The 27553-nt window shown below is 41.4% G+C and overlaps 1 protein-coding gene across 1 annotated transcript in view; it reads left to right on the forward strand.

Moving 5' to 3' along the window:
• BACE2 (beta-secretase 2) overlaps positions 1 to 26203 on the forward strand; it is a gene marked incomplete at its 5' end in the record, with an annotated part of 51448 nt that extends 25245 nt beyond the window's left edge. The window contains 7 exon segments of the mRNA XM_082494160.1: positions 5443 to 5659; positions 7242 to 7370; positions 9227 to 9361; positions 12516 to 12617; positions 16155 to 16304; positions 17481 to 17649; positions 25052 to 26203. Of these exon segments, the coding sequence (XP_082350286.1) occupies positions 5443 to 5659; positions 7242 to 7370; positions 9227 to 9361; positions 12516 to 12617; positions 16155 to 16304; positions 17481 to 17649; positions 25052 to 25305 (1156 nt within the window). The 3' untranslated portion in view covers positions 25306 to 26203.
• Between the last annotated feature and the right edge of the window lie 1350 nt (positions 26204 to 27553).

Genomic DNA, 27553 nt, shown 5'->3' on the forward strand with positions numbered 1-27553 from the left:
AATGTAAGGTGTTGCCCCTTATGTTGGTATCTGGCCCTGCAGAGAAATGTTTGGCTGTGTCATCTTTGTAACTGTCTTTCAAGTTGCTGTAAGCAGCTGTGAGATCTCCCCTTGGCCTCTTGTCTGCAAAACTGAAGCCCAGCTCTCCTCAGCTTCTTATCTCAGGCCCTGTGTTCATGGTCCTTGACTTATCTGGTAGCCCTCTGCCAGTCCCTCTTCTCTTTCTCCACATCCCTACTGAACTAGGTTCCCACAGCTGGCCACAGCCTATTCCAGGTGCGATCTCAGCAGTGCTGACCAGAGGGTGAGAGCGTCTTCCTTGGATCCGTTGTCCATGGCCCTCCAAATGTGTCCTGGTGTGGAGTTTGCTGTATGCACAGGACAAGTACAGTGTTGGCTCTTTTTCAGCCTAGTGTCCACCATCACCCCAAGTCTTTTTGAGTCCCTTTCAGTTGCTTCCCAGTCTGTCCTGATGCACAGAGTTGTTTCTTCTCAGCTACAAAACTTTGGGCTTCTCCTTGTTGAATGCCAGGAGGTTTCTGTTGGCCCAATCCTCCTGTTCTGCAAGGTTCCTTTGAATTAAAGCTCTAACATTCAGCATGTCAACTACTCCCCTTAATGTAGTGTCCTGTTCAAATCACCTGAGGGTACAACGTGTCCATTGTGTAGGTTCTTGATGAAGATGTTGAACAATTTTTCCTCCACTCAGAACCCCTGGGACATTATGCTTGTCACGAGCCTGATGTTGAGCCAATGGTCACTGTCCTTTGGGCCCAGTGGCCTAGCCCCATCTTCAACCCACTCAGTTTGTTCAGCCCTACATCCTCAGCTTCCAAATGGGAATGCCATGGGAGATGGTGTCAAAATCCTGACTGAAGTCAAGATGTGCTACAGCCACTTCACTTTCCTTATCTGCTTAATCAATCATCTTGTAGAAGGCAATGAGGTTGGTCAGTATGATGTGCCTGTGAAATTCCTCATTGAGTGTCCATGATTACCTTGTTGTCTTTCATGTGGTTGGGAACAGATTCGGGGAGGTTGTTCTCTGAGATTTTTCCTGACCTCAGGTGAAGCCCAGTGGCCGTGGGCCCTTGGGCCCTGCTGCTCATCTCTTTTTGGGCCTGGCCTTGTGATAGCCTTTTCCCAGTAGTCATGATATTGCATATTCCCTGGTTGTCATGATGTTGCATAGACAGTAGACAGGGGCCTTGATATCACATCAGCCAGATCTGTAGAATTACCTAAGAGTGACCTTTACCCATGTGTCAATGAGACAAATGACCTATGGCACTTTTCTTCCATGCCATGTGGAACACTTCAAAATTAGATAAAGAGGTTTTCTCTCATCTGGTAATCATTCCTGCAATTTTTCCCTATATTGTCATGAAGTGCTTCCATATCAAAGTCATAAACTGCAAATTGAAGACGAGGGGAAAGAAGGATTAGTAATTTGTTAAGTTAATGGGACTGAGTTACAGATGCGTGCTTATTAGAATATTAATATTGTGTTGGAGAAAGAGAATGATGGGTCTGAATTTCCTGATTGCCATGCTCCTAGTTTAATGTTATTCAAATTATCAAAATCTGAAATTAAATGCATGATTGTTTTTTGACTGAAATTGAGGAGGGTGCATAGGAAAGTCATTATCATTGCTTCAAAGGACCCAGAGGGTGTGTTGTTCAGGAAGAGACCTCCTTGAGCAATTTTAGAACTAGCATGTTAAATGATGTTGTGTGTCATATAATCCGTGTCGTATAATACTACTGTTTAATTATCTGGGTCTTTCTGTACAAAGTGAAAAAGCTGTTATCGTGAACTCTTTCACAACTTGGGCTTTTGAGTGACTCTGACAAAACTTTGCTGTGAAAAGTTCCAAGTCTGCTGTGGTGATCATGCTGTATAAGTCACCATGATGTATAAGGTTTTGGGAAATGGCCTAATTTGTCCTGAACTGAAAAGAAATCACAGCATTTGTTTCTCATGCTGTTCAAAATAACATGTAGTTTTTGGTGAATACGCTACTTATGATAAAAGAAGTACTTAAACAGATGTATAAAGGGATTTTTACACTTGAAACGAAATTATCAGTGATGGCTCTGTAGCGGTATGTGAAAAGAGGGACATACTCAGAGCTGTCAGTATTCAGCAACAGTATTCAGTTTTATTTCAGTTTGAGGACTGCTGCCCCACTATCTAAAGCTTCAAAAGCAAACTGCTCAAGAGATGATCATTCCAGGAGACAGGGAGGTAAGAAAATTACGGGCAATGAATTGAAGTAATACAATAAGTTATATACCAGCAAGCAAAAGTAAGCTGCTGCTTTGCAGTGTGATCCTGCAAGTTTGGTTGTGTACACTGTACCGTTTACGGTTTGAGGGAAATAATAGCCTTTTGTTCCACAACCCAAGCAAATTAGATGGGATGTCTTGGTTAAAAATCAGTAATTTATGTTGTGGAATAGCCTTTAGACAACTAGGTTGGTTGTTGGGTTTTCATGTTTGCTTTGTCTTAAAATCATTGGCCCTGAATCACTTATCTTGTGCCATCTGTCTTCACTAGAGAAGGGATCAAAACTTCTGTTCAGATTTTTTTGGTGTATTGCTGTTCTCTGTCCCTTCTTTGCCATTGCTGTTCACGGAGAGACATTGATTTGGTGCTTAGGGAAAAGTGAACATCTAATAGGAAAATCTGAAATCCTGGCTTGTTGCGGAGTGGCAAGTGAGCTGGGACACCATGGGATTAAGAAGGAATTGCACGTGTTCCGTGAGGTTGGTGTTAAGCAGGGCTTTCTATGCAGTGGATTTGCTGTTACCGTGTTGAGCATAATATTTTGTCAATGTTTTATTTGGTGCTGTAGGCTGGTAATGAGGAGTAACTCTGCATGAGAAAATGAACCCGTTGCTAGTTTTCTAAGCTCAGGTTTGAGGAATACATTTCTGTTGGCTGCTTTGTAGAGAAGATAGTAACCAGAAAGGAGAGGGACAAGGGAGTAGTGGCACTACAGCACCGTAATCTAGGAGCCTTTTTCTTTGCCTCCGGTGCAGATGCACTCTTGTCTTGCCAGGAAAGTTTAACGTCTTATTTTCTCATCGTAGCCACAATGGCTTGTTTGAAATTTTTTTGTGCTGTGTGTTTCTTTAAAACACTTAGCCCATGGATTAGAACAAGTGTCTAGTTTTCATCTCGAAAGAAGTTTTCTTCCTTTGGATCAGTGAGGTGGAAAAACACAGGCTGATTACAGTTTAGAAGATGGAGCAGGACGTGGTTTTGCAGAACAGAATATAATTTACTGCCACAAGGATCATGCGAGATCCCTTCCCACACTAGGTATTTTGCTACTTGAAGGAAATGAGAAGGTGTCTCTTCAATACAACATTTGTGCACTTTACAAATGAGATGAGTATCCTCATACCCATTTCTACAGGTGGGAAAGCTGAGGCACAGAGGGCGAGGAAGTGACTCGTCCTGCTTTTCCACAGGAAAGTTGACCAGCAGTGCTGGAAAACAAGCTCAGTCTTTCTGTGTCCTGGTCCAGAGCTCAATCATCAGGCTGTAACTGCTTACAGAAGAAAAGCTATGTGCTGCTGCTGCTGCTAGTCATGCAGAGTCTGTATTTGCAAATTTGCTTCACTTTATTCTCCCAGCACTCACTTTTCTCTCTGATTTCAGATGTTTCCTCTTCTGTTGCACAGCCAGACGCTTTTCTACGTGAAGAGCCCCTGTATTTTCCCTTCCTTTTCCTGCCCCCGCTAGTTTCTCTTATGTCGCTAATTATTCAGGCTCAATTTTGATTTATAAAATGTACCGCCAGTACCACAGTGGTGCTCTGAAGACCCTGCCTGAGCAGAGATGTCCCTTTGTCTGAGGGTCGTACAAATGCAGAATTACGTGGAAAGGTAAAATGGCAGTAGCAGTAACCAGATACAGGTAGTAACAGTATCTCTGGAATTTGTGATTTTGAAATATAATCTCTGGGGCCTATTACCTTATTTATGTCTGCTGTCTTGGACATTACAAGCTACTGGGCTGTGAAGACCCCTGAAGGGTTAACTGTCAGGAGTATCAAGAACTGCTTAGGGATAGAGCCTTACTGCTCCCTGCCCTCTCTTAGCTGGGAAGAGGATCGGTTGCATGGTCCGTATGGCCAAACTGCCCCTCGGGATAAAGCATCTGTTTAAATGGGCGGGAGTTGTCTGTGTTGCGATACGAAGGTTGCTCCCCATAATAGGCAAAATCACACCAACTTCATTCTGGCGAGCTCAGGCACAGGGGGCTGCGAAGCCACCTCGTGTGTCTGTCTCTGGTCAGAGCGGCTCTTAGGTTAAAGCTGCCTTTATAAAACTGACCGTACTTGATAAATCACCTGCACTTTCTACTGTTTTACACACATGTAAGGTTGGTGTTATGACATTATTTTACATTTGCTTTTTTTTTTTTTTTTTTTTTTTGTTAATTTACTTCTAAAAACACTGTCAAACTAAAGGTCTGTTTGGATGAACTGAGCGTGGTCGTCTGCCTATTCAGAAGGGGAAGCTGCATGCCAAGGAATGGGACCAAAATAGATAGTAAGGAATCTAGGAGTTTTGTAGCTCTTCAGTGATGAGGGTGGAAGAAGATTACTATGTTTGTACTACAGGATTTTAAAATGAAAAAAATCTATTGATGTTTTTTCTCATGTTTTTGTTAAGCCTTCTAAACAAGATTCTTTTCCTTTTTTTGCTTGCCATACTTAACTGCTCCTTTTCCTTCGCTGCCCTGGTCTAGAAGGAACTCCTTCCTTTCCTCCTCTGAGTCAGTGAATTATATGTTAATAATATCCAAATCTACTTACTTTCTGATAGATAGACCAAACTGCAGATTTAGAAAACCTGTATCTTACTGCTGATACTCACAATAATAGTCCAATTTACCCAAAATGGATTTTTAATAATATTAATGAGTTATTAGTCTATAGCTATTCAGTTAGCCTGGCATGTTAATTTTAGATTTGAATTCAGAAGCTTTTAATTTCCTAGCACCACTTAACACGTTCTGCCTTCAGTTAAAGTGTATTGCTCCTATTGTGATGGACCAGTCTGAGTCAGGAACACACTGCACTAAATAGCATAATACCTTAGATTAAAAAAAAAAAAAAAAAAAAAAAAAAACACAAACCAGCAAACAAAATACAAGCAAACAAACAAAAACCCAAACAGACACATTGTGAAGATTTGAGTCATTGATGGCTTCAGGATGAAAACAAGCCTTCGAGGGTTTTTTTAGTATCCCCCTTTTTTGTTGTTGTTTTAACTGCTTTTGCAATTCATCCCCCTTCTTTTGTGATTATGTGTGCTCAACTTTGCAGACTTCACATTTTTTCTTCTCTGGGAAAAATTGACTATTCTGTTGTCTTGCACTGTAAATGAACAGCCCATGCATAAGTATATCTTTTCCTTTTAAAGGTCAAGTACATACAAATCTCAAGGGATTGATGTCACAGTTAAGTACAGTCAAGGAAGCTGGACTGGAGTGCTGGGTACAGATGTCATTACTATCCCAAAAGGAATCTATGGCAGCTACACCATCAACATTGCTACCATTCTTGAATCGGAGAATTTCTTCTTACCAGGGGTTAAATGGCACGGGATTCTTGGTCTTGCCTACGATGCCTTAGCTAAGGTAAGTCACCCTTTCCCCAGCTATTAAAATAAAAGAGGGCAGATGATCTGTCAGCATCAAACTCCTCCCTTCCACCCACTCTTTCCTATGGATCCTTTGTGTTTGTTAAGTTCCAGAAAGAATAAACTGGGTTGTGATGCTACCACAGTCCAGTATGAGGATTTTGGCTTTTTCTGGTGATGACGGCTCCGATTTTAGCTCCTCTGGAATGGATAGGCTTTTACAGGGTTTAGAGTGCCAGAGTGGGAGAGAGATGGGAGTAAAGGCTTCTGGTGTGCCTGTGGAGGGCGTTTATGACGTTTGTGATGATCTCCCTCAGAACTTGTCAATGGACCGATGGAATTACTTGGCGAAGCCCTTGGCCGTTCATTCTAAGAGATTCTCCATTCATCAAGTAAAAGTTGAGATGGAGGGCTTATATGGGTAATTTCAGAACAAATATTAGCTACAGTGGTTTTATGAACATACAGCCAAGCACGTCCTGTTCTTGTGGAGGTAGGAAATTCAGGTAGAATTTTAAATTAAAACCTAAAATCTATAGTCTAAAATTTATAGCCTTATAATCTAAAACTGAAAACATGATTGGACTACTACGTAGCCATCGTTTTCAACCTACACATAACCATCTGAGAAATTCACAAACTGAGATATATCCCATTAGAACAAATGATTCAGTACTGCCTGCTGACTCCGTAATTACAATACTTTATTCAAGAGTTGTGTGATCATTGTATTGACTTCTGCTGTCCATGCTGTCATACACTGTCGACGGACAGACACAGCAGAGCTGCTTCTCAAACTCTGATTGGTGCAAATACTTTATTCAGGGCATTTATTTTTCCCTTCTTCTGAAGACTTCAGTGTTGTTGGTTTCTGAGACGGCTCTGTGCTTTGTGTAGTAACAGCACTTGGCACTTCACAAGCTAGCCAGGGTCTCTGCCTGTCGTGAGATGTACCTGCGCAGAAATATGAATTACAATGACATTGCAGTACTCTAATAACTGCAAAGACAAGCATGACATGCGGTGTAGGAAAGAACCTGTTGGCCGGTAATCAGCTGAAGTCAGTGAGCTTGGATATGAAGTTCTTTAAAAGAAAGAAGAGGAAATAAGGGCCATTGAATTCAAAGTTCATTAGAATTAAACTATGTTTAAAAACTGAAAATCCTCACTTTCAAATTCTGCCTTCTAACTGTGGAAAGGTAGAAAGGGCAAGTTACATTTGACTGTTCTAATAACCCAAAGTCTTTTCCAAACAGAAAGCGTTGGTGAGAGTTTCTGCCTGAAACTGGAACTAGTATTTGAGATTGAAAACTGCAATTGAAAAATACTCTCATGTTTTAGGGGTTTCTATGACAGTGGTCAAGAGTAAAAATGTTTTTAAGAAAAACAGAAAAATGACAGATGTTGGTTTTTTTAATGACTTATTATATCTAGAATTTTCATCACCCGGTTGTCAGAAATTCAATTTACTTGTGAAAAGTGGTCTTGTTTGAATGATTGGCTCATTTCTGCAAAGAAACTTTTTAATGAATACTTCTGCAATTCTTTTGTTTTTTGTTTTGTTTTTCAACACCTTCAAGCCTTCAAGTTCTGTGGAGACGTTCTTTGATTCTCTTGTGAGGCAGGCAAAGATCCCCAACATTTTCTCCTTGCAGATGTGTGGTGCTGGACTGCCTGTTTCTGGAAGTGGTACCAACGGAGGTAGTCTTGTGGGTATCTGTCAATCTGAGAGGGAAGATGTATCTTTGTTAATCTCTCTCCCTCTTTTCTATGACTATCCTACTTCTTCCAAATTTAGTGTTTAAGTATATGAAATGTTTTATATTTTTTTAAGGAAAAGTTAAGCCTTTAGGCAAAACTCAAGTGTCTATTTATTTTCATTCTCAATTCTTTTTTTCTCTCTCAACTTTGAGTAAAATTATGCATTTCAAGTTTAATTTTAATAAAGAAAAACATAAATATTGTGTTTCCTCAGGGCAGATTCTGCTACCTTTCTCAAACTGAGTAGTCCTTTACTCTGCTGCTAAGCTTGTTCAATCTCATCAAAATGCTACAGTAATTTTTTTACATGATGTGAAAAGGGGGAGAGGAATCAGGGCTTTTCCTTTTTTGTAAATAACATATTGAAGGAATCATAGAATCGTTTAGGTTGGAAGAGACCTTTAAGATCATCAAGTCCAACTGTTAACCTAGCACTGCCAAGTTGCCACTAAACTGCGTCCCTCAAGCACTACATCTACCCATCTTTTAAATACCCCCAGGGATGGTGACTCCACCACTTCCCTGGGCAGCCTGTTCCAGTGCTTGACAACCCTTTCCTTGAACGAATTTTTCCTAAGATCCAATCTAAACCTCCCCTGGCATAACTTGAGGCTATCTCCTCTCATCCTATCGCTTGTTACTTTGGAGAAGAGACCAACCCCCACCTCACTACAACCTCCTCTCAGGTAGTTGTAGAGAGCGATAAGGTCTCCCCTCAGCCTCCTTTTCTCCAGGCTAAACAACCCCAGTTACCTCAACCGCTCTTCATAAGATTTGTTCTCTATGCCCCTCACCAGCTTTGTTGCCCTTCTCTGAACACGCTCCGATATCTCAAGGTCTCTCCTGTAGTGAGGGGCCCAAAACTGAACCCAGTATTTGAGGTGTGGCCTCACCAGTGCTGAGCACAGGGGCACTATCACTTCCCTCGTCCTGCTTGCCACACTATTTCTAATACAAGCCCGGATGCTACTGGCCTTCTTGGCCACCTTGGCCTGCAAAAAATCTGAAGACCAGATCTTCCGCTTGTTACTCTGGAAAGTCTTTCCATTGGTTTTACTGGGACCAAGAATTGGCTATTATTTATGTCAAATCAGGAGTTGGAATGACTGTTCCCGAATTACACTGAAATAAGCGTATCAGCACAGGAGTTGATCACAAATAGTTATTTTGCTGTGAATTCACATACTGTAAATGTTAACACACTTGAGATAGGTGAAGCCCACGGGAGAACTCGCTTACATTAGCTCAGTTCAAAGTCTGATGGTCTAGTATGCTCCCAGTCAGCTTCAATGTAAGTTTTGATGGGAGCTAATACGATGGCAATGATAGGAGGGTCATATTCCATTCTGGATCAATGTTAAAAAAAAATAAAATAAATGAAATGTTCTTGAGCGGTATTAAGGCTTTTCTGATCTTACAAAGTGAATTTATGATGTGCAAGTTGAATATTCTGCCCCATTTTTAAACATTGCCTAGATTAAACCACTGAAGATACTGTTTTGATTTTAAACTTTTTGAGCTTTCGTAAGAGAATCAGTGTGAGCTTGTAGATGAAGATGCTGGTTATTTGGCCCAATGTGGGAATTCTGTTTGACTGAAACACAATCTGCTTAATGTCTGGGTGTTTCATACTGCTTTATTATTGACAGAGAACTTGTCAGTAAAATCCTTACAAATGGTGCTAAATTAAAATTTTGATGCCTTGTGTATCACAATTAAATATTTGCCTTTTTTTCCTGTACTTGCCCCAAAACTAAGCATCCAGGATTTTAAAGCGTGTGAATTCCTTTCTCTTTTTCCTCAGGTTCTGGGTGGAATTGAACCAAGTCTGTACACGGGTGATATTTGGTACACACCTGTCAAAGAGGAGTGGTATTACCAGGTTGAAATTCTCAAACTGGAGGTTGGAGGACAGAACCTCGAATTGGACTGCACAGAGGTATTTGCGATAATGTGTTTCTGACTATATAAAACACAAGCTTGGGTAAAAAAAAAAACGCTTAATTGATCGTTTTTCTCTTTACAAGTAGATCTGTATTGCGGTTTCCCCTGAGAATTAAGGTTGCACGGTAGCTTTGCAAAAAAATGAACAAGACGTGAAACACAGTGTGTGCATCAAGCACACTAAAATTGCTTCTAAGAGGACTTTAAAGTCATTGCTAGTATTTTCAATAAATTAGGGACTAAGCTAAAATTATTAAGCGAACAGTCCACTGAAAATACGGCTGATGTGGTTTGGAAGGGCTCAGCCTCTTGAATAGTTTCAGTTGTGAGAAAGGTGTCTAAACACTGAAGATTCAAGGAGACAACAGTCTTTAAACAGCTACAGTTGGTGGTTTTCTGTTACGTGGTGAAATGAAGCTGAAGGGTTTTGAGACAGTTCTGGTCAAACAAAGAAAAGGAAAGATTTTGGATTGCCCTCTGTGGAGATGTTTAGGCATGTAATTCATGATGGCAGTGGGCAGGCGTCATCCTGGGAGGCTTCCCAAAGCATCTCATCCCTTGGTTTTATTTTTGTAATCCACTTTTGCTTGCTTCAGCCTTGCCAGTTATTATTCCTGATGGATATGTTTTCTGTTTTTATTAGGAATAATGTTCTGCTATCTCTGGATCAGTCTAATGAGACTGTGTTGTTGCCATTTTTATTCCAAATCTGTTTCTTTATTTTTTTTTCTGGAGGATATGTGTGTATGTGCGTGTTTCATTGGTTTCTTACTGTAGCTTGTTGCTATTCATGTTTTGATTTTCATTCTATAATTTTCATGCCCTGTTTTCATTAGATGTCTTAATTTTATCTCATGCCTGTTCTCTTAGTTGGAAATCATTGAGATGTGATAATTCTGAAGTTTTTATAGGTCATACAAATTAAGTTAAATTCGTGATAAAAATCTTACATGTGCATAAACATTATATTTCTGTACAAAATATGGAAATCATTGCCATATAAAATATTTAAAATTAGTCATGTCATCTTTCAACTTAATAAGCAAAACCAGGTCTATTTAAATGTCTCTCTCTGTTACATTGTTAGGAAGGCAGAACTGCTGGTCCTGTAGCATATACGTTTGTCTTGCCTTTCTCTCTTGCCTTAAAAAACAATCAACGTGTTTTTGAAGAGGAGCCCTTTTAGTAATGGTTTAATACATGCTGTTTCCAGAAAACAACTCACTTAAAAACCTAGCGGCGTTACGAAGGTTTCCTGTTATTGTCGCTCTTTTCTGAGCCGGGGTTTGCTTTGACATTGTTCGTATCAGCACTGGTACAGAAGGCATCTTGATCGAAGGAGATCTTCCCACAAAAATTTAGGGGAAGAATGGTAAATTAGGGCTAGTATCATTACAGTGTGGCTAGTTAGGGGCTTGCAGAGGATGCATAATTCGCTGTATAGGATGACGAACTGTGCGCCCTCTCTCCTCTTAGTTGTTTTCTAGGAAGCGGAACATTTTTTGTAACCGTCGCCAGAGACTACTCCTTTCCTTGCGAGGGAAAAGTCCTGCCCTCACTTCAATGCCGGGAATCTGTCCAATGTTACACTGCAGCTGTGGCCTTGAGCCTGGCAGAGGCAGGGCCGAGAGAAGCACCGAGCTGCCGGCAGCGCTTAGGGTGCGCTGTTAAATATCAACCAGGAAGGCTAAGAAGGCAAGAAGTTACTGCCCACGGAAAGTACACTGTACGCGGCGTGAAAGTCCGGGTGCTTAGTCCCTGGCAGAGCGTTCCTGCTACTCCGGGCGTTTTGCGTGGTTTTATGTCGGTGGCTGACCCTTTTGGCCGGGCCTCCTACCTACGTTTTTTTTTTTGAGGGTGGCTCTCCAGGATGCTGGCGATTGTGTATTTGCAGTAGAAATCTGTTAAAATGGACTCCACGGTGCCTTGATATTTCTCCCCCGCTCTTCAGAAATATTTCTGAGCCTGTAACAAATGGTTTCCTGTTTGCTTTTCTTTCGTCTCAGCTTGGCAGCCTATAGCAGCTCTTCTTTCAAAAAGAAAGTAATTAAGTCAGAGTTACTTTGTTACTTTATGCTGGGTTTTCTTTTTGTCACTGTGCTAAAGCTATTCCATGGGATTGATAACATCTAAACCAAGGGATTTTAAATTCGCTTGCTGTTTGACCTCCTCCTAAAAAGCTTATGCTGTGTGTTTCCTTATGTCTTATGTTTGTGCCATAAACACGTCACTGTTCAGTTACATCGATCCTGCTGCCTAAGCTGGTAACAAAAGTAGTTAATGCAAACAGCTGCCACTTGCCTTTTTTTTAACTGTTATTCATAATTTTTAAGGAGTTCATGAAAAAAAGATGTACCTTTTAAAATATTTATTCTTTGTTTACTGTATCTGAAGTTTAATGAAATCTATTAATCTGAGGGTTGGAGGTTTAATAATGGGGATAAATATTTGCTTAGTTTTTTAGTACAGATTTTGAGGCAGCAAGATTGAAATGTTAAGTTTCTTTGTACTTGTTTTTTTCAGTGTTTTAGTTGTTTTCAGCAGTCAAGAGAGAAAGGTGTGGCATTTGGCATTTGCACTCTTGAGACAGTACCGAACATGACATGTAATGAGGCCTAATGTTCCCCGACTATTTTTAAGTTAGATGCTCCAGTCATTAAAAGTAGGCTGCTGCATTGTGTTTAAACTAGAGTGAGTTGTTTCCATGATGGCAGAGACCTTGATTCAGAGCTTGGACGTATGTGTAAGCTACATAAACGTGCTCAGCATCTGTCTGTACTGACCACGAGAGTAGTTTTGCCCAAAGCATATGGGAGGTAAAGTGGATTAGCTCACACCTCTGAGAGGGGCCAGGATTTTCTCTTTGCAGTGGTTTGGCCGTTTGCACCAGCTGTGGTGACGTGCGGTAATTTCTTGAGCAGTGCAGATAAACTCGCTCTTGTGTCTAGGCAGACTGTATCTTGCTTTTGCTCTCAGACTTGATTTGAATTTAAGCCATCAGCTAGAGAGCGCTGCTGACGGGTGTGACATGCAGGTTTGGGAAGACAGCTACCAAAAAGGAACAGCTTTGTCATTGTTGTGAAACAGTGTAATCTGCATTACGTTAATTACAGTGTGTAACTTCTCTCCTTTCCCCCCCCCATCCCTAGTATAACGCCGATAAAGCGATAGTAGACAGTGGAACCACACTTCTGCGTCTGCCCCAGAAAGTCTTCAGTGCTGTTGTGCAAGCGATAGCTCGCACGTCGCTGGTAAGCTAATGACATTAAATCTGCTCAAAATGTTAGATTCCTATTAAGTGATCACGTAATCTTTGAAAGGAGTGTCATCTTTGCTATCTGCCTTGTAAGTCATAGGGTTTTAACCTGAGGGGAGCGGCATCTTTCCTGGTCTACTCCTGTTAATAAGTGCGACGTGACTGATAGTCTGATGGAAATGGAAAAGGAAGAGGAAGAGGTGAAAAGGGAAAGGGAGGAGGGAAAAGGGGGGGCCAAGTACAGACAAGTGTGTGTCTGGAAATGCATCAGAAATAGTGCAGAGATGGAATATTTTGTTCTAAGCATTTCGGAAACATTGACATAGTTCCTGTTGCTCTGATTCAAAGTATTAAGAGTGCAAATATCAATCCTTCCATTCAAAACAGAGTGTTTATAAAGTAGAAGAACCTGCTACTGCAAGCAGTTCCTTTCCAAGTATAATGCTTATTGTTGCATAGAATGGGTGCCATTCATTAGGATTATTCGTATCAATAAAGCTGCTTTTGACCTTCATTATTGAATTATTTATGTTTAAAAGCGTCTTTCTTTGGAAATAGAGTGGGCTTTAGAAGTAAGGCATGGGGATGGTGGATTTCTCTGAGTGTAGAGTAACTGAAACAGCATTTTCTGGTTAATAAAAACTATTCATAAAAGTTTGACTGAATACAATGAACAGCGACAAGAAGGTTCAAGATGAAGAATAAATCCCAGATATTTCAAAGTGAACAATTTTAATGTTTTTGTCATGGATTCACAATCACACTGCGGTAGTTATTGCAAATCATAGGAAATACAGTAACCAGACTATTGGCCAGCTGCCCAAAAGATGGAGTATTTGCCTGTATGCTGATAATTCAAGACCGACATCCTTTTCCTACCTGATTGAGAGCAGAGGTTTGGCATGAAGTGTTCTTCGCTGCCTGCAGGTGTCCAGTATCTGAAATAAATGTATCAGTTATCTTACGTAGCTCAGCTTCCCTGGTTGAAAAGTTCTTCTCTTTGCAAAACACTGAAGTATTGACTGGGATAATTTCAGTCGACGGGGGGGAAATTGAAAGAAGCCTACCCAAGAGCTCTTGTAATGGCACCTTGTGGATAGGGCATCCTCCTGTGAAGTGGGTCACAGCGGTCCACACTCTTCTCTGATGTTGGTCAGGACATTTGAACTAGGGCCTTCCACATGACAAGTAAATAGCCAACTGATCGATAAGGTATTAGAGGGAAACCACTCACCCACTTCGCTTAATGTTTTTTGTTCTTCCTATTAAAAATGCATAAACTAACTCTTCTTTTTTAGGGTTTCTTATTAATCTCAAGGACCTTGCTGCTGTACCCCTTTCCCTCCACACACAACAAAAATTACTTTCCCAGCTCTAAACAAAGGATATAGTCTATTAAATAAGAAAGCAGTTACAAGATGTAAGGATCAGATTCCAGCTGTGTAGGAGCGATGTCAGGAAAATGGGTATTTTCAGCAACTGTACCACGGTATCACAACCGTACTCTTAGCACTCTGTGCTTCTGGCAGGCTGTGTACCACTGCAACATAAAATCATCTACTGTAGTCAGACATACTTCTCTGACCACAAGTGAACCAGGTTAACAAGTTCCTGCTCCTAGCAGCTTGTTGTGAGCTTCCCAGCAAGATGTTATTGCCCCCTCAGGTATGCTGGGATAACTGCATGTGAAGCGTTCCTTTATTAAGCTCCATTAAAAACTAAGGCTGTGAACCTTTTGCTCTTTTGTGGTGCAGATGTTTTTTTAAAGCTTACTTATTTGTACTGAAGTCTTTTAGGGAGCAGCTATACGTGCAGTTTAATGTTGGCAGGTCTGAAGTGGGATGGTTTTGGCAGATGGGCAGAGATGAGCCACAGAGGGGTGGCAGCTACTACACTTAAGTCAGTCAAAGCTTAAGTCAGAACAGCATGTCTACTCACAGCATTAATATAATGCTAAGTTAATAAGTTGAAGAAAGGAGGGCTCAAATAAACCTAGTATCTTTATTTTAATAACCTTTTAGGTATCATACAGCCAAATCCCCCCCAATGCATATCTTCAGCGTACAGAAGTAGGGCAAAGAAATGCAATGTAATAAGCAGTCTTTCTGGGAAATGAAAGTAGGCGCTTAAAATAGAGCACTTTATAGACTTGGTCTGTTCAGTCTGGGTGCTGTCTTGCAGTTTTTCTCAGATCACAAGCTCTGCCTTCCAAGAGAAACTGGAAAGAGAGGAGAACTATCTTTTTCAGCAGGTTTGGCCTGGGACTTAGTTGTGAGGGGCAGAGCGTTCTGTCCTGTGCCAAGACACGTACTTCAGCGTGCATCGAGAGTTAAGGGTAAAAGCAGTCTGTTTGTGACGGTAAGTCCCAGTGTGTGCTTACATGAGTGTGCACTTGTTGGTCCAGGAGCAGAGATGAGCACCTGGAAATATTACGTCTCTGATACTGTGCAGCCCTAACAAACGCTTCATTGGCAGGTACGTGGGGTGGGGTGTGTACTTGTCACCTGTGAAATGCCATATAACTAGTGCATGAGCTGATGGTCACAAAATAATCGATGTCTCAGATAAATACAAGTGAGGGGAGTGGAGAGGCTGGATTCCATCTTTCTTCTTCACCCAAACGGAAGGCTTTGGCTGTGCACCATCAGAACAAGATACTGCCCTCCTTCACGTGGGAATAAGAACCAGCGCAAAGTAATGCACTCAAATAAGGAAGGTTTTTCCTCTTACCTGGCAGCCAGTCAGCTTCAGAGAGCATGAACATCAGGCAAGATGTTTGTCTTAGGCAAACAAGCTCTGTAGGAGTTAGCTTTTCGCTTTGTTAGTGCCATGGATATATTAAGAAGTACTGGTAATCAACCTTATTTCAAAAGCATGTCAAGTTGTATTGCTAGCGTGTGGCAGGGCAGCGAAAGAGACAGAGGGATGTGTTTCTTTCCATTGACTGTAGCAGACCTTGATTCCCTTGGATGCTGGGAGTTGTTGGCTTAGCCTTTGGCTGCAAAACCCTAAACTTGAGTAAGAAGTTGTAGGTATGTGAGGAAGGGAGGTGGTTCCATTACATATTCATCTGGTTTGTATTTTGTTTGTTTGGTTTTGGTTTTGGTTTTTTTTAAAAGTCTGCTGCTTCTGCTGCTTCAAAGCATTGGCACTTGGTCAGAGCTGTTCAGAGAAGAGGTAGGTAGGTAGTAAAAGCTTTGCCTCTTTGCGGTACTGAGTGCTCAGGGAGGTCATACATGTTCATCACAGAAGTGGAAGTAAAGAAACACAAAAGGGGAGGGAAGGGAGAGCTAAACTTGCTTTTGCCTGTTCCCCCTTCTTCCAAGTCGTAATGGGTTATGACACACCTTGATTTATGTGTTGGGTTTTTGCTTTGATCCTTAAAGAAAAAGCTCTTTGTCAGACTTGTATTCATGCTTGAATTTCTCCTTAGGAATAGAAGTAGTATTGAATAGTGGTAGTGATCGTTTACAAAAGTCTATCAAAATGTATGTAATCTGTATGTGTCGCTTTTTTTTTTTTTTTTTAATAGATACAAGAATTCTCTTCTGGTTTCTGGACTGGTTCACAGCTTGCGTGCTGGGACAAAACTGAGAGACCCTGGTCCTTATTTCCCAAACTCTCCATTTACCTGAGGGATGAAAACTCCAGTAGGTCGTTTCGGATCTCTATCCTACCACAGGTCTCAACCTTCTTTGTTTATTCAGTTATGAATTTATTTTTACTATTAAAGCTTATGCTCTTAAAAAATAGGAGGTTTTTTTAGCAGTAATATATAACTGGTTTCTTGCATGCAAGGGAAATCTTTTTAAATCAAATTTTTAAAATCAGATTTTAAATAGAGAAAATAACAAACTTATCAAACCTAAACCAAAAAAGAAAAACACAGATTCCCTCTGAGTATAGTCCATGTAGTTGGGAATGATTTTTTCAAATTGCCAGGATAAATAGGCAAGTTTTTGTTTTGTTTTCACAAGCTTTAGCCACAATAGATGTCAATACAGAATGTCTCTGCTCATTTTGATCTTCTTGTTTTGGGAAACAAATTGATTTGTTTTTCGTGGCATTCTGGGTTGGAGCACTTCTTCTGAATATGACAGTCTTGGCAATGAGCCTATGTTATCTCTTCACCAGTTTCTGTAACTTGGATGGTTTAGCTTTTATTAACATTCCATCCCAGCTTTTAGAATATAATGTACCACTGTTATTTTTCCTCTTCAGCTTTCCCTCCCAGTATAGGTTCCAACACAGGCTAGTATCCTCTAAGATTCCTAATAGTCTTTTACCTCAGGGGATGGTCAGGAGCAAAGGGGAGAATGAACCTATTAAGTAAATTTTAACTTGAAATATAGTAGAGCCTTATGATAAGCTTTTTCTGTATTGATCATGTAGCTTGGCAATCTTTCATCTTCCCTGAGGAGACAAGGGGTAAAATGTGACTTGAATTTATGAATCCAGAGCCTTGAAGCTGACACTGAATGCTCTCTGAATCAATTCCATCCTGATAATTTTTTTAATAATAAAATTATTCGCTAATTTGAGTTCATATCCCAAGTTCTTTCGCAGCTATCTTTCCCCTATGAAAAACGGAATAAAAACTGGTTCTCATGAATTTGCTGTTGACCTTCACATAGTGACTTACTGTATTCCAATTTGAGCTTAGAATCCAAGAGCATTACCTCTTACCTGCTTGTAAGCTTTGACCAGTTTTAAATCACATACAGAAATTTGTTTGCCCCTATTTATTTTCTATTTCCAGGGGAGTTTGAGTGCTTGAATATAAAAATCGAAAGGTTTGAACTCTTAAGTACTGTGTGTTGTTGCTTCTTACACTCTGCCTTTTTTTCCTTTTTAATAGCTTTATATTCAACCCATCCTTGGAATTGGAGAGAACTTACAGTGCTACCGATTTGGCATCTCTTCTTCCACAAATGCCCTAGTTATTGGTGCTACAGTCATGGAAGGCTTCTATGTAATATTTGACAGAGCCCAGAGGAGAGTGGGCTTTGCAGTGAGTCCATGTGCAGGTAAGAGAACTTAGGGTCGAGTTCAGGACTTGGTGAGTGAGGAAACACCTGCTCTCTCAGAGAAATACTTTTGCCACTTAGCTGATGGGGAAAAGCATGGTTACTCATGAAGTGTGAAGGGTATATTTTTGAGCAATCCTGAGATATTCAGATTTCCAGGGGGGAAAAAAAAAAAAAAAAAAAGAAAAAAAGCTGCATTGCACGCAACAGTCTTTTGGCATGAAATAAACCAGCCTCAGCTCTGGGTGTCTTAGCTGCGTTCTTCCCCCTGAGAGAAGATCTTCTTTCTGAGACATCTGTCTGTGTGCGCAGTTTCCCCAACAGTTGCATGAGATGAGTCCCTGTTTTTAATGCAGCTTCATTTTTGTGTAGTTCCTGTTCTAATTTGCAGTTTAATGGATTCTTCAACTAACTTCTGCAATATGCAGGGAAGTACCTTACTCGCGCTTTTCTCTTAATGTAAATTGTGCCTTTTCAGCCTCTCGAAAATACTCAAAGAGCGAGCTAAGATGAAAACGGGACTCAAATTAAGACTTGTAGTACTTGTGTTGGTTCTAAACAAATCATTTTCTCAGTGTAAGTAGAAAGCCATTAATTTTTTAATTAGCTGCTGGGGAAATGTCAAAAAGCTCATAATTTTTGGCTGCTTTTACAGTGCTGGTTAACTTTCTTGCTTTGTTATGATTTCCCTTATCTCACCAAGGGTAGCTAAAAACATAAGTTTTGGGGTTTCATCCCCTTGTTTTTGAGACATTGCTTTGGCACCACAAGAACATACAAGTGGGAGAGGACCGAAAGGACATGCACCCATGTGCAGGTCTCTGTCCCAAACAGAAGTGGTCTGTACCCAGAAAAACATTGTGTCATCTGAGATTTGCATGAGAAAAGGAGTACAACTGACAGAGCTTCTTTAATCCCCAGTATTTATGTTAGAGAGGCTAAAGCCAGTAAGTACTTGAGTGCTTAATGCAACCAGGTAATTGAGGGGAAAAAAAGAGAGATACTAGCTAGCTGGGTTGTAGCTCCAGGGCATTTTAAAAGTGCTTTTTTTTTTTTTTTTTTTAATCTCTCCATTGATAATGGGCTCAAAATTGTCATCTTTGAGCTTGCTACGAAAGAAAATCTGGATATTGATGTGGGTTGCTTAATGAAGACCTCTATGAGGTAGCATGCAGTGATGAAAGGCACATTTTGAATGCGTCTGGAATGAGAGCGTAACTAGACAAATACTGTAGACTGCAGACCAGGTTTTCCTGCCTTTCATTCTTCCTTGTGCTTCCTGACTGCAGTTTTAGCAAGCGAAGAGCTGCCTTCTGTCCCTGCCACGCTGCAGCCATTAACGGAGAGGGGAGGGGGCATTTTGACAGAACATACTGACCGAGATGTGGTCAGCAGGGGACGTGAGCCAGCTGGTGCTCATAAGAACTGCTTTGACAGCACATCTTTGTTGAGAAAAAGAATCGGGGAACCGTAATAACACCTTAATGTTAATATTGCTACATAGAAGCATACACTGCATGTAGTTCTGCCAACCTCGTCTGGAGAGGAAGAACTGAGCTTGCAGAACAGAAATGAAATCTGAGTTTACATGAGCTTGGACACATGAGGATACTCAGCCGGTGCTAGAAGGCATTTCCTCCTTGTTTCTTTGTCCATGTTTCATGCATATGTCTAACCTAGAGCCGTGGGACCTTAGGTGGCTGAGAAATCAGGTGACGCAAGCCACTAACTGAGGCAAGATATACTGATTTGTCAGTATATCCACATGGGGCAGATGACATTTTGCTGGATGTGCCAGTTATTCTGAATTTGCTTCTTCACAGCTTGTGGTTTCCATATTTAACACTACTTTCATCAGAAAACCACAACTGTGAGTGGTTAGCAGTCAGTGCAGTGTGAGAGATTAAGCTGCCTAACTGGCTTCCTGTGGAGGCCAACCATGTCCTCCATAGCAACTATATTAATGTCATTTATTTGGAGCTTTCTAGTCTGCTCGTGGGCATAAATTAAATTGAATTACTGTTGGCATAAATCTTCAGAAATAGAGAAATATAAAAGACCATTTGGTGTGGCATTGCAATGATCTATGCTTTCTTGTTTACAGTAGAGTGTTAACACTAAATTTAAGCCCATGTTTTTATAAGATATTAAACAGGTATGTGCTGAATACAAAAATGAGAGGGACAGGACTAAAAGCCTTAACTTCATTGAACTCCCAAGTTTCTACTGAGACTTGGCTAGAGGTGAGAACTGGCTTATCCCACAATACTCCTTGCACCATTTTCATTCTCCAGGATGTACCAAGAGTGAGGAGAGTTAGAAAGATGGCTGCAGGAAGCTATTCCATTGTAGCAGGCAAAGAAATTTGCATTTTCCTCAGTATGTGAAACCCTTCAAGACTTACTCTGTTACTAATCTCAAATTGTTTCAAGTTGCCTGTTGATAATTTTGGGCATAGCCTACTGTTTACAGGATGACTAGGAAAGGTTTAGTATCGGGTCCTTTCTTGAGACAAGATGTTCAGATGTACCTTGGAATTGAGCAGAATTAGACCCCTAGTATTTTTGTAGTAAGTGTGAAGATCATAGGAGCAGGACTTGGGTGTTTTTTAGGGAAGAAATGCACCAAGCACTGTAATAATAAGTGACTTCTACACTAAACTGTGATGAGACAGAATGCACCCAAATTTGTGGGCACTAAACTCAGGAGAATGGATGGCATGATGAACAGCAGAGCTTCAGTCCAGAAGGGCCTTGGTTACCCGGACGACTGGGCAGCAGAAACCTCAAAAGTTTCAGTGAACAGAATTGCAAAGTTCTGTACCTCGAGCAGAAAACCGCCATGTGTGGGCACAGTCTGGGAAGGGACTGGCTGAATAGCAGCTCTGCAGAAAAAGAACTGGTGGGCCCTGAGTTGAATGCAAGCCAAGGGTGAGTGCAACTGAAACTACGTAACAAAGGGCAACATCCACCAGTTACATTCAGAGAGGTTCAAGTTCATAGAATGCTTTAGGTTGGGAGGACATTAAAGATGATCTAGTTCCAGCCCCCCTGCCATGGGTAGGGAACCTCCCACTAGACGAGGTTGCTGAAAGTCCCATCCAGCCTGGCCTTGAACATCTCCAGGGATGGGGCATCTACAACTTCCCTGGGCAACCTGTTCCAGTGCCTCACCACCCTCAGAGTGAAAAATTTCTTCCTGATATCTTTTCTAATTCTACCCTCTTCCAGTTTGAAGCCATTCCCCTTCGTCTTATCACTACATGCCCTTGTAAAAAGTCCCAGCTTTCTTGTAGGCCTCCTTCAGATACTGGAAAGCTGCTATAAGGTCCCCCCAGAGCCTTCTCTTCTCCATGCTGACCAACCCCAACTCTCTCAGCCTGTCTTCATAGGAGAGGTGCTCCAGCCCTCTGATCATCTTCACGGCCCTCCTCTGGACCCGCTCCAGAGGTCCATGTCCTTCTTATGTTGGGGGCTCCAGAGCTGGATGCAATACTCCAGGAGGGGAGTAGGGGAGAATCACCTCCCTCAACCTGCTGGCCACGCTTCTTTTGATGCAGCCCAGGGTACAGTTGGCCTTCTGGGCTGCGAGTGCACATTGCTGACTCACATTGAGGTTCTCATCAACCAACACCCCCAAGTCCTTCTCCTCAGGGCTGCTCTCAATCCTTCCTCCGCCAAGTCTGTATTTGTGCATGGGATTAGCCTGGTCCACATGCAGGACCTGACTCTTGGCCTTGATGAACTTCATGAGGTTTGCACGGGCTCACATCTCCAGCCTGTCCAGGTCCCTCTGGATCGCATCCTTTCCCTCCAGCATGTCGACTGCTTCACACAGCTTGGTGTTATTGGCAAAATTGCTGAGGGTGCACTCGATCCCACTGTCCATGTCGCCAACAAAGATGTCAAACAGCACCGGTCCCAGTACAGACCCCTGGTTGCCACTTGAACATGGAGCCATTGACCACAACTCTTTGAGTGTGACCATCTAGCCAGTTCCTTATCCACTGAGTGGTCCATCTTTTGAATCCATGTCTCTTCAATTTAGAGACCAGGATGTTGTGCAGAACGGTGTCTAATGCTTTGCACAAGTCCAGGTAGATGACATCTGTTGCTCTCCCCGTATCCACCAACGCTGTAACGCTGTTGTAGAAGGCCACCAAATTTGTCAGGCATGACTTGCCTTTAGGGAAGCCATGTTGGCTGTCGCCAATCAGCTCCTTATTTTCCATGTGCCTTAGTAGAGTTTCCAGGAGGATCTGGTCCATGATCTTGCTGGGCACAGAGGTGACACTGACCGTGTAGTTCCCCGGGTTGTCTTTTTTACCCTTTTTAAAAATGGGGGTTATGTTTCCCCTTTTCCAGTTGGGCATGAGGAATTTCTTCTTCATCAGGAGGGTGGTACAGCACTGAAACAGGCTGCCCAGAGGGATCATGGGGTCTCCATCCTCAGGGTTTTACGAGGTCTCGCTGGATAAATCTGCAGCTGACCTGATCTGTTGATGGCGACAGTCCTGCCCTTAGTAGGACATTAGACTAGGTGACTTCCAGGTATCCCTCCTAAGCAGCACTTTACAATTTTCTGATAAATTTGATCTGACTTCAGATTTGCTTCCTTTCCAAACCACCCAAGGTGGTGAGTGAGTGAGAGTGAGTGTGTTTGATTTCTACACAAATGTTATAAAATAGCATTTTTCCAGAGGTGCCATTTTTGTCCTGTAATCATCAATAATGAAGAAAATCACATTTATTCAAGGTCAAGAATTTATTGTAGGTAGGTACCACCAGATGTTCTAAAAAAAATGCCTAAATATCCTGATTCAGCTAATGTGCAATATGCTAAGTTTGTATGACTATTAGTTTATGTTAAGGGCTTGTTGGAACAATTTAGGCAAATTTCCTCTCTTTTGATTTCCTCTCAATTTCTCTGGGGGTGGAAGAGGGTGAGGGAAAACTTCTTTTTGGAGGGAAGAAAGCAGAGGCTGTGCTGCTATCAGGCATTCTCAAAATGTAATTTAAAATGTCAGCCACTATGGCAACAGTTTTGTATTACCTTTTGTAATAGGAGTAATTATTGTACTCAAGCCAAATAATGAGTAATTAGGGACTGTTTATTTTCAAAGCTATCTCCAAGGTGGAAAATTGTGCTGCTTTTTTTTTTCCCCCACTTCTTCAAAATACTGAATTCCTAAGTAGTAATACTTACGCCTTGCCTTTCACATCGGTATTAAATGTGGTTTAGTTAGGCTTTGCTGCAGGACCTCATAGAGACAGATGAAATGGTGTGAGGGGATGAGATGTCCAACAGAAACAATTGCATGGTAGACAAAGTGCAAGACTGGGACTCTGAACAAAACGGATTTCTGCCACAGACCTTCTAGGTAGTCTTTTACAAGTACTGTCCACTCCCTTACCATATCTATGTAGCAGCAGTGTCTTGGCAAAGATATGCTGACAATATAGGGTGCACAGGCCAGTTTATTACCATCTGATGAGGTGAGAGAATATGTGTTTGGTATTCATCAGCATTAGGGTGCTCGTGGGTGCAGCCTCAGGTTTCACCCAGTCCACTCTAATAGCTTTTTGCTGTTAAAGGAGTCTTCCCATACTTGCAGCTAGAGAAGGCGTCGGTTCAGTTGAGTGAGCCTACAGAAGATTCCTCGTTTGGGCATTTTGTTTGTTATGACAGGGTGGTTTTCCATCAGATCGGCGAGTTGCCCTGACACTCCTTGCAGCCTACCAGTCACCAGCACCAATACAGAAGAGGCAGCGAGGGACAGGAGTGAGGGCGAGCAGGACTGTCTCTTTCAGCAGCAGCCTGTGATTAAGTTGAATTAAGTGTAATGAGACTTAAACCTTAAAATGATGTGAGGTGTTGGGAGGCCAGGGACTGAATACCAACTAAAATCTCTCCCAATAAACTGCAGATAAAGCAGCCCACCTCTTATGCATTTGTTTCTCCACGAAGAACTGTAAAGGCCACCTTCCTGCCTTTCCAAAATCCAGGCTTCTCTCTTCCTTCCACAGGGTATTTGATGCTAATCTCGTTAAACACACTTTCAGGACTTGTGACTAAGATATGTGTAAATAAGATAGACTGTTTTCAGTAGGCAGGATCACTTACAATTTGGCAAGACTGTGGCTGTGTTTAAAGTGAGCAAGAAATGAAGCAGGAAGGTTAAAACTGAGGCCTTTATAAGAAATACACAAATGTGTCTTGAAGTATCTGACTAGAGAAGTGAATTACAGCTGTTTGGAAGACTTGCTAAAATGCACGGACAGTATGAGCTGCAGGCTCCTAGTTGCCCCAGCCAAGCTAAAAGGTATCCGGTCCTTCCCCGGCCACGCACCTGCAGATACGAAATGCTCTGAATATTTTGTTGCTCTAGGCAACTCACTTGCTCTGCCTTTACAATATGCGTAGCCCTGTCCACAACTCAGGGGAACTTTGCAGCGCTTGCCATGGTTACTGTGACAACCATGGGCAGCATGACCCTGTTTGGCAAATACTGGTTGAACAAGTAGGGGTTTGTGATGGTAATGAAAGAAGTCACATGGTCTGCGATGTTACCGAGATGGATGGCTGTTCAAAAAGTGAGCTGCCGAGGCACCCCTTCATGTTTCTTGCCTTAGCATTGTCATCTGCATTTTTTGAGCTGCGTGGTTAGCTTCTCCCTCACTGCCCAACACCACTGCTCCTTCATGTCCCAGCTCCTCACTCCTGCCGTTGACCTTCCTCTCCACCATTCACCTTTCTGTACAGCTGTCACCCAGCTCTCCTGCCTCACCTCCTCTTCCTTCTGAATTTTCACCTCCACTCACCACTCACAAGACTATCGGTGCTGCGTTCCACCCTGCGCTTTGTGTTTAGGATACAGTCCTTTAAGGTATCTGTGAAGCTAATGATACTGCATACTACTCCCTAAGACCCTGGAAGATAGCAAACGCAGATGTAAGAATCATCTGAGGTACTCTTCCAGTTGTTGCAAATGCCAGAAACAAACAAAAACTGCCCAGGCCCTGGCCTACTCCAGTGTAGGTGTTGTAGGATTTTTAAGCTTTGCTAAATTGACATTTCTGAAAGGTTAGTCCAGAGAGAAAAGGTGATCCAGTGGCTTGGGCTTTAATCTGGGCTGTGGGAAACCGGATTTAAATGTTTGCTGTCTTGTTGACAGCCTGAGTAGATGTGGGAGTATCATGGTCTCCTTATGCTTCAGATTCCCATTTTATAAACATGGCATACTAGTATTTTTATTGCAATGAGAAATACAATAAAACATGAGCATGCTGAGATGTATGATGATGGAGAAAAAGGGATATACAGGCATTTAAGCTGGATCTTGTGCTATTTGCTTTTAAATGGTGTCTGTAGACTTAATGTTTTTCTTTTTGTAATTTCTCAGAAGTTGATGGTTCTCCAGTGTCTGAGATTGAAGGCCCTTTCACAACAGCAGATGTTGCAAGCAACTGTGTTTCTAGCGTTTCTTTCCATGAACCAGTGTTGTGGATTGCCTCCTATGCTCTCATGAGCCTGTGTGGAATTATCCTCCTTGTACTGATCATCCTGCTGCTTATTCCACCACGGTGTCAGCATCGCTACACTGACAATGATGTGGTCAATGACGAATCCTCCTTAGTGCGTCATCGATGGAAATGAGAAACTTGATCATGAAAGCTGGGACTTAAACAGGATGAGGAACAAAATACTTTGCCAAGGGGAAGAAGCCAATGCCTCGGTCCTTTTTACGTTCATTAAAAATTGCTGTTGGAATCCTGCCAAATACCCTGCATCATAACTTTTTAAGCTTTATTTTCTAACACCAATTCTGAACCAAAGCACTGTTAACCACCTCTTAAGTGCTACGGTACTGGATTTGTTACTGCAGTACAATGAGCCTTTATGCTCTCAATAGTACCTTCTTAAAAAAAAAAAAAAAGGAAAAAAAAAAAAGAGAAAAAAAACACATCATGATGTTCTTCCATTGTCTGAACAAAATTGTCTATCCCTCTTTCACAAAAAAAAGGAGCTGTCAGTATTTTCTAATTAATCAAGTCCTGACTGTAGAAAAAGAGAAAAAAACTTAATAATCTTTCTTATTAATTGCATTAAATGAATATTGCTTTCTGTTTACATCAGTTCATTTTGAAACTGTGTTTATGGTGCGGGGGAGGGAGAAAGGTCAGACTTAAGCAGCAGAGAAAAGCAAATGAGGTCAAGAAGAAATATTGGTTTGTGGGTTTTTTTCCTCAAGGTCACTGCTGCCACTTGAGAGGGTCGCCCTTCCTGAGTGTCATTACAAAATAGTTTGAGGAGGTGAAAACTGGGAAACAAACTTGTTCAGCCTTAGTGTAAAACAAGACTACCTCTCTTACTTTACAAGGATGCTACCACTGGTAAGCACATGGCTTAGAACTGGTCTTGAAGCACACGATGCTCCATACAGCCAAATGCAACTCCTTGGCTTAGAAGTAGTGGATTTTATAAAAATTAATACTTCATGACTTTCCACTTTGATGCACAAAAAAAAGCCTTTCAGTTTTCCACCTAATGTGGGGGTTTATGGAGTTTGTTGGGGTTTTTTTGAGTTGAGGGTGACTCATATTTAGAAAAGGCTGGTCTGCATATGTATGTATGGATGATAAAGCTAAGGTCTGTGTTCTTCCATCTCTTTTGGTATTCCTAGTAAGCGTGTAATAAAAATGAAAGAACAATATGAGAAAGACAACCCTTTCTTTTGGCTGAGCTCAGCAACCTAGAAATTCAAGGGAAAAGTATCTGTCTTCACAGACAAACTGTGAAGTGAAAATCTTGATGCTGGCTTGTTTTTCAATTTGAAGGGCAGTTGGAGGTGTTGTGTTCAGCTTCACCGGTGTGTCAATCAAATGAAAAGTGTGTGTACTGACCGGCTGAAAACAAACATGTAGTAAGACTGAAAACAAGAGGTGGAGAGAGCAGGAAAGAATGTATTTGACTAGACCTCTATTGTGCAAGCATAGATCTTAATGCTGAGGTCAGAACATGGCATTTTCTTTGCAGATAGGACATTTTTCTTGCATCTAGTCAGTGAGCGTTGCAGGACTGCCACTGCTTTTCTGTAACGCTGGCGTAGTGGATTTGAAAGAAATAATGCAAGGCTGAGGAGTCCGGTGATAACTATTAGTTATCTGTTTGGGTTTTTTATAAATAAATGAAACAAAATTCCTATGCATTTTCATAGCAGAACAGTTTGCATATCTGTGTGGGAAACAAGAAGAAAAAAAAAAAGGAAGCTTAGCTCTGAATTTCCCGATCCCTTGCCTAGAAAATTTTCTGCCTATAATCCCTTCATATAGCTTTCTGATTCACACTGCCTCTGCATCTGACTCTGCATGGAATAAGCAAAGATTTCTTTTTTTCAGGATTGGTGCTTTTACAGAGGTGCACGTAATGTGTGTGAAAATAAAGCACTGTTGTTGTTTTTAAACTAACTTGTGTATTTCACTTCGTAACTGGAAGTGCCTGTGGTTTTCTTTCCTTTTTAATTTTTGGACTTTTAAATTGCTTGTCTGAATAGAGTGAAATAATTGGTGTTGTGATCCAATGTCTGAAAATTATTTCTCTTGGAATTAGGAGTTGGAAATAGGAGGAAACTTTGAGTTTGCTCCCTTCTTCCTCTGCCTCTTAATTTTTAAGGGGAGAAAAAAGATGAATTATAAGGAATGTAAGAACCTATAGAGCTTAGGTGTTTTCTACCTATTCTATTTTCCATACATCTCTTTCTCAATCTCTTATAATTAGAAATTTTAGTACTATGTTATAACAAGAAGTAGTTCCCTTGAGTTTTTCTTAAAGCAATAGACTTTGCTCTGAAAAAAGAGTGATGTTTCCAGTTCTGTGATTTGGTTGCATATCATCCTCCTGGGTT

This window comes from Vanellus vanellus, assembly GCF_965231255.1.
Source record: "Vanellus vanellus genome assembly, chromosome: 1".
Classification (NCBI taxonomy): domain Eukaryota; kingdom Metazoa; phylum Chordata; class Aves; order Charadriiformes; family Charadriidae; genus Vanellus; species Vanellus vanellus.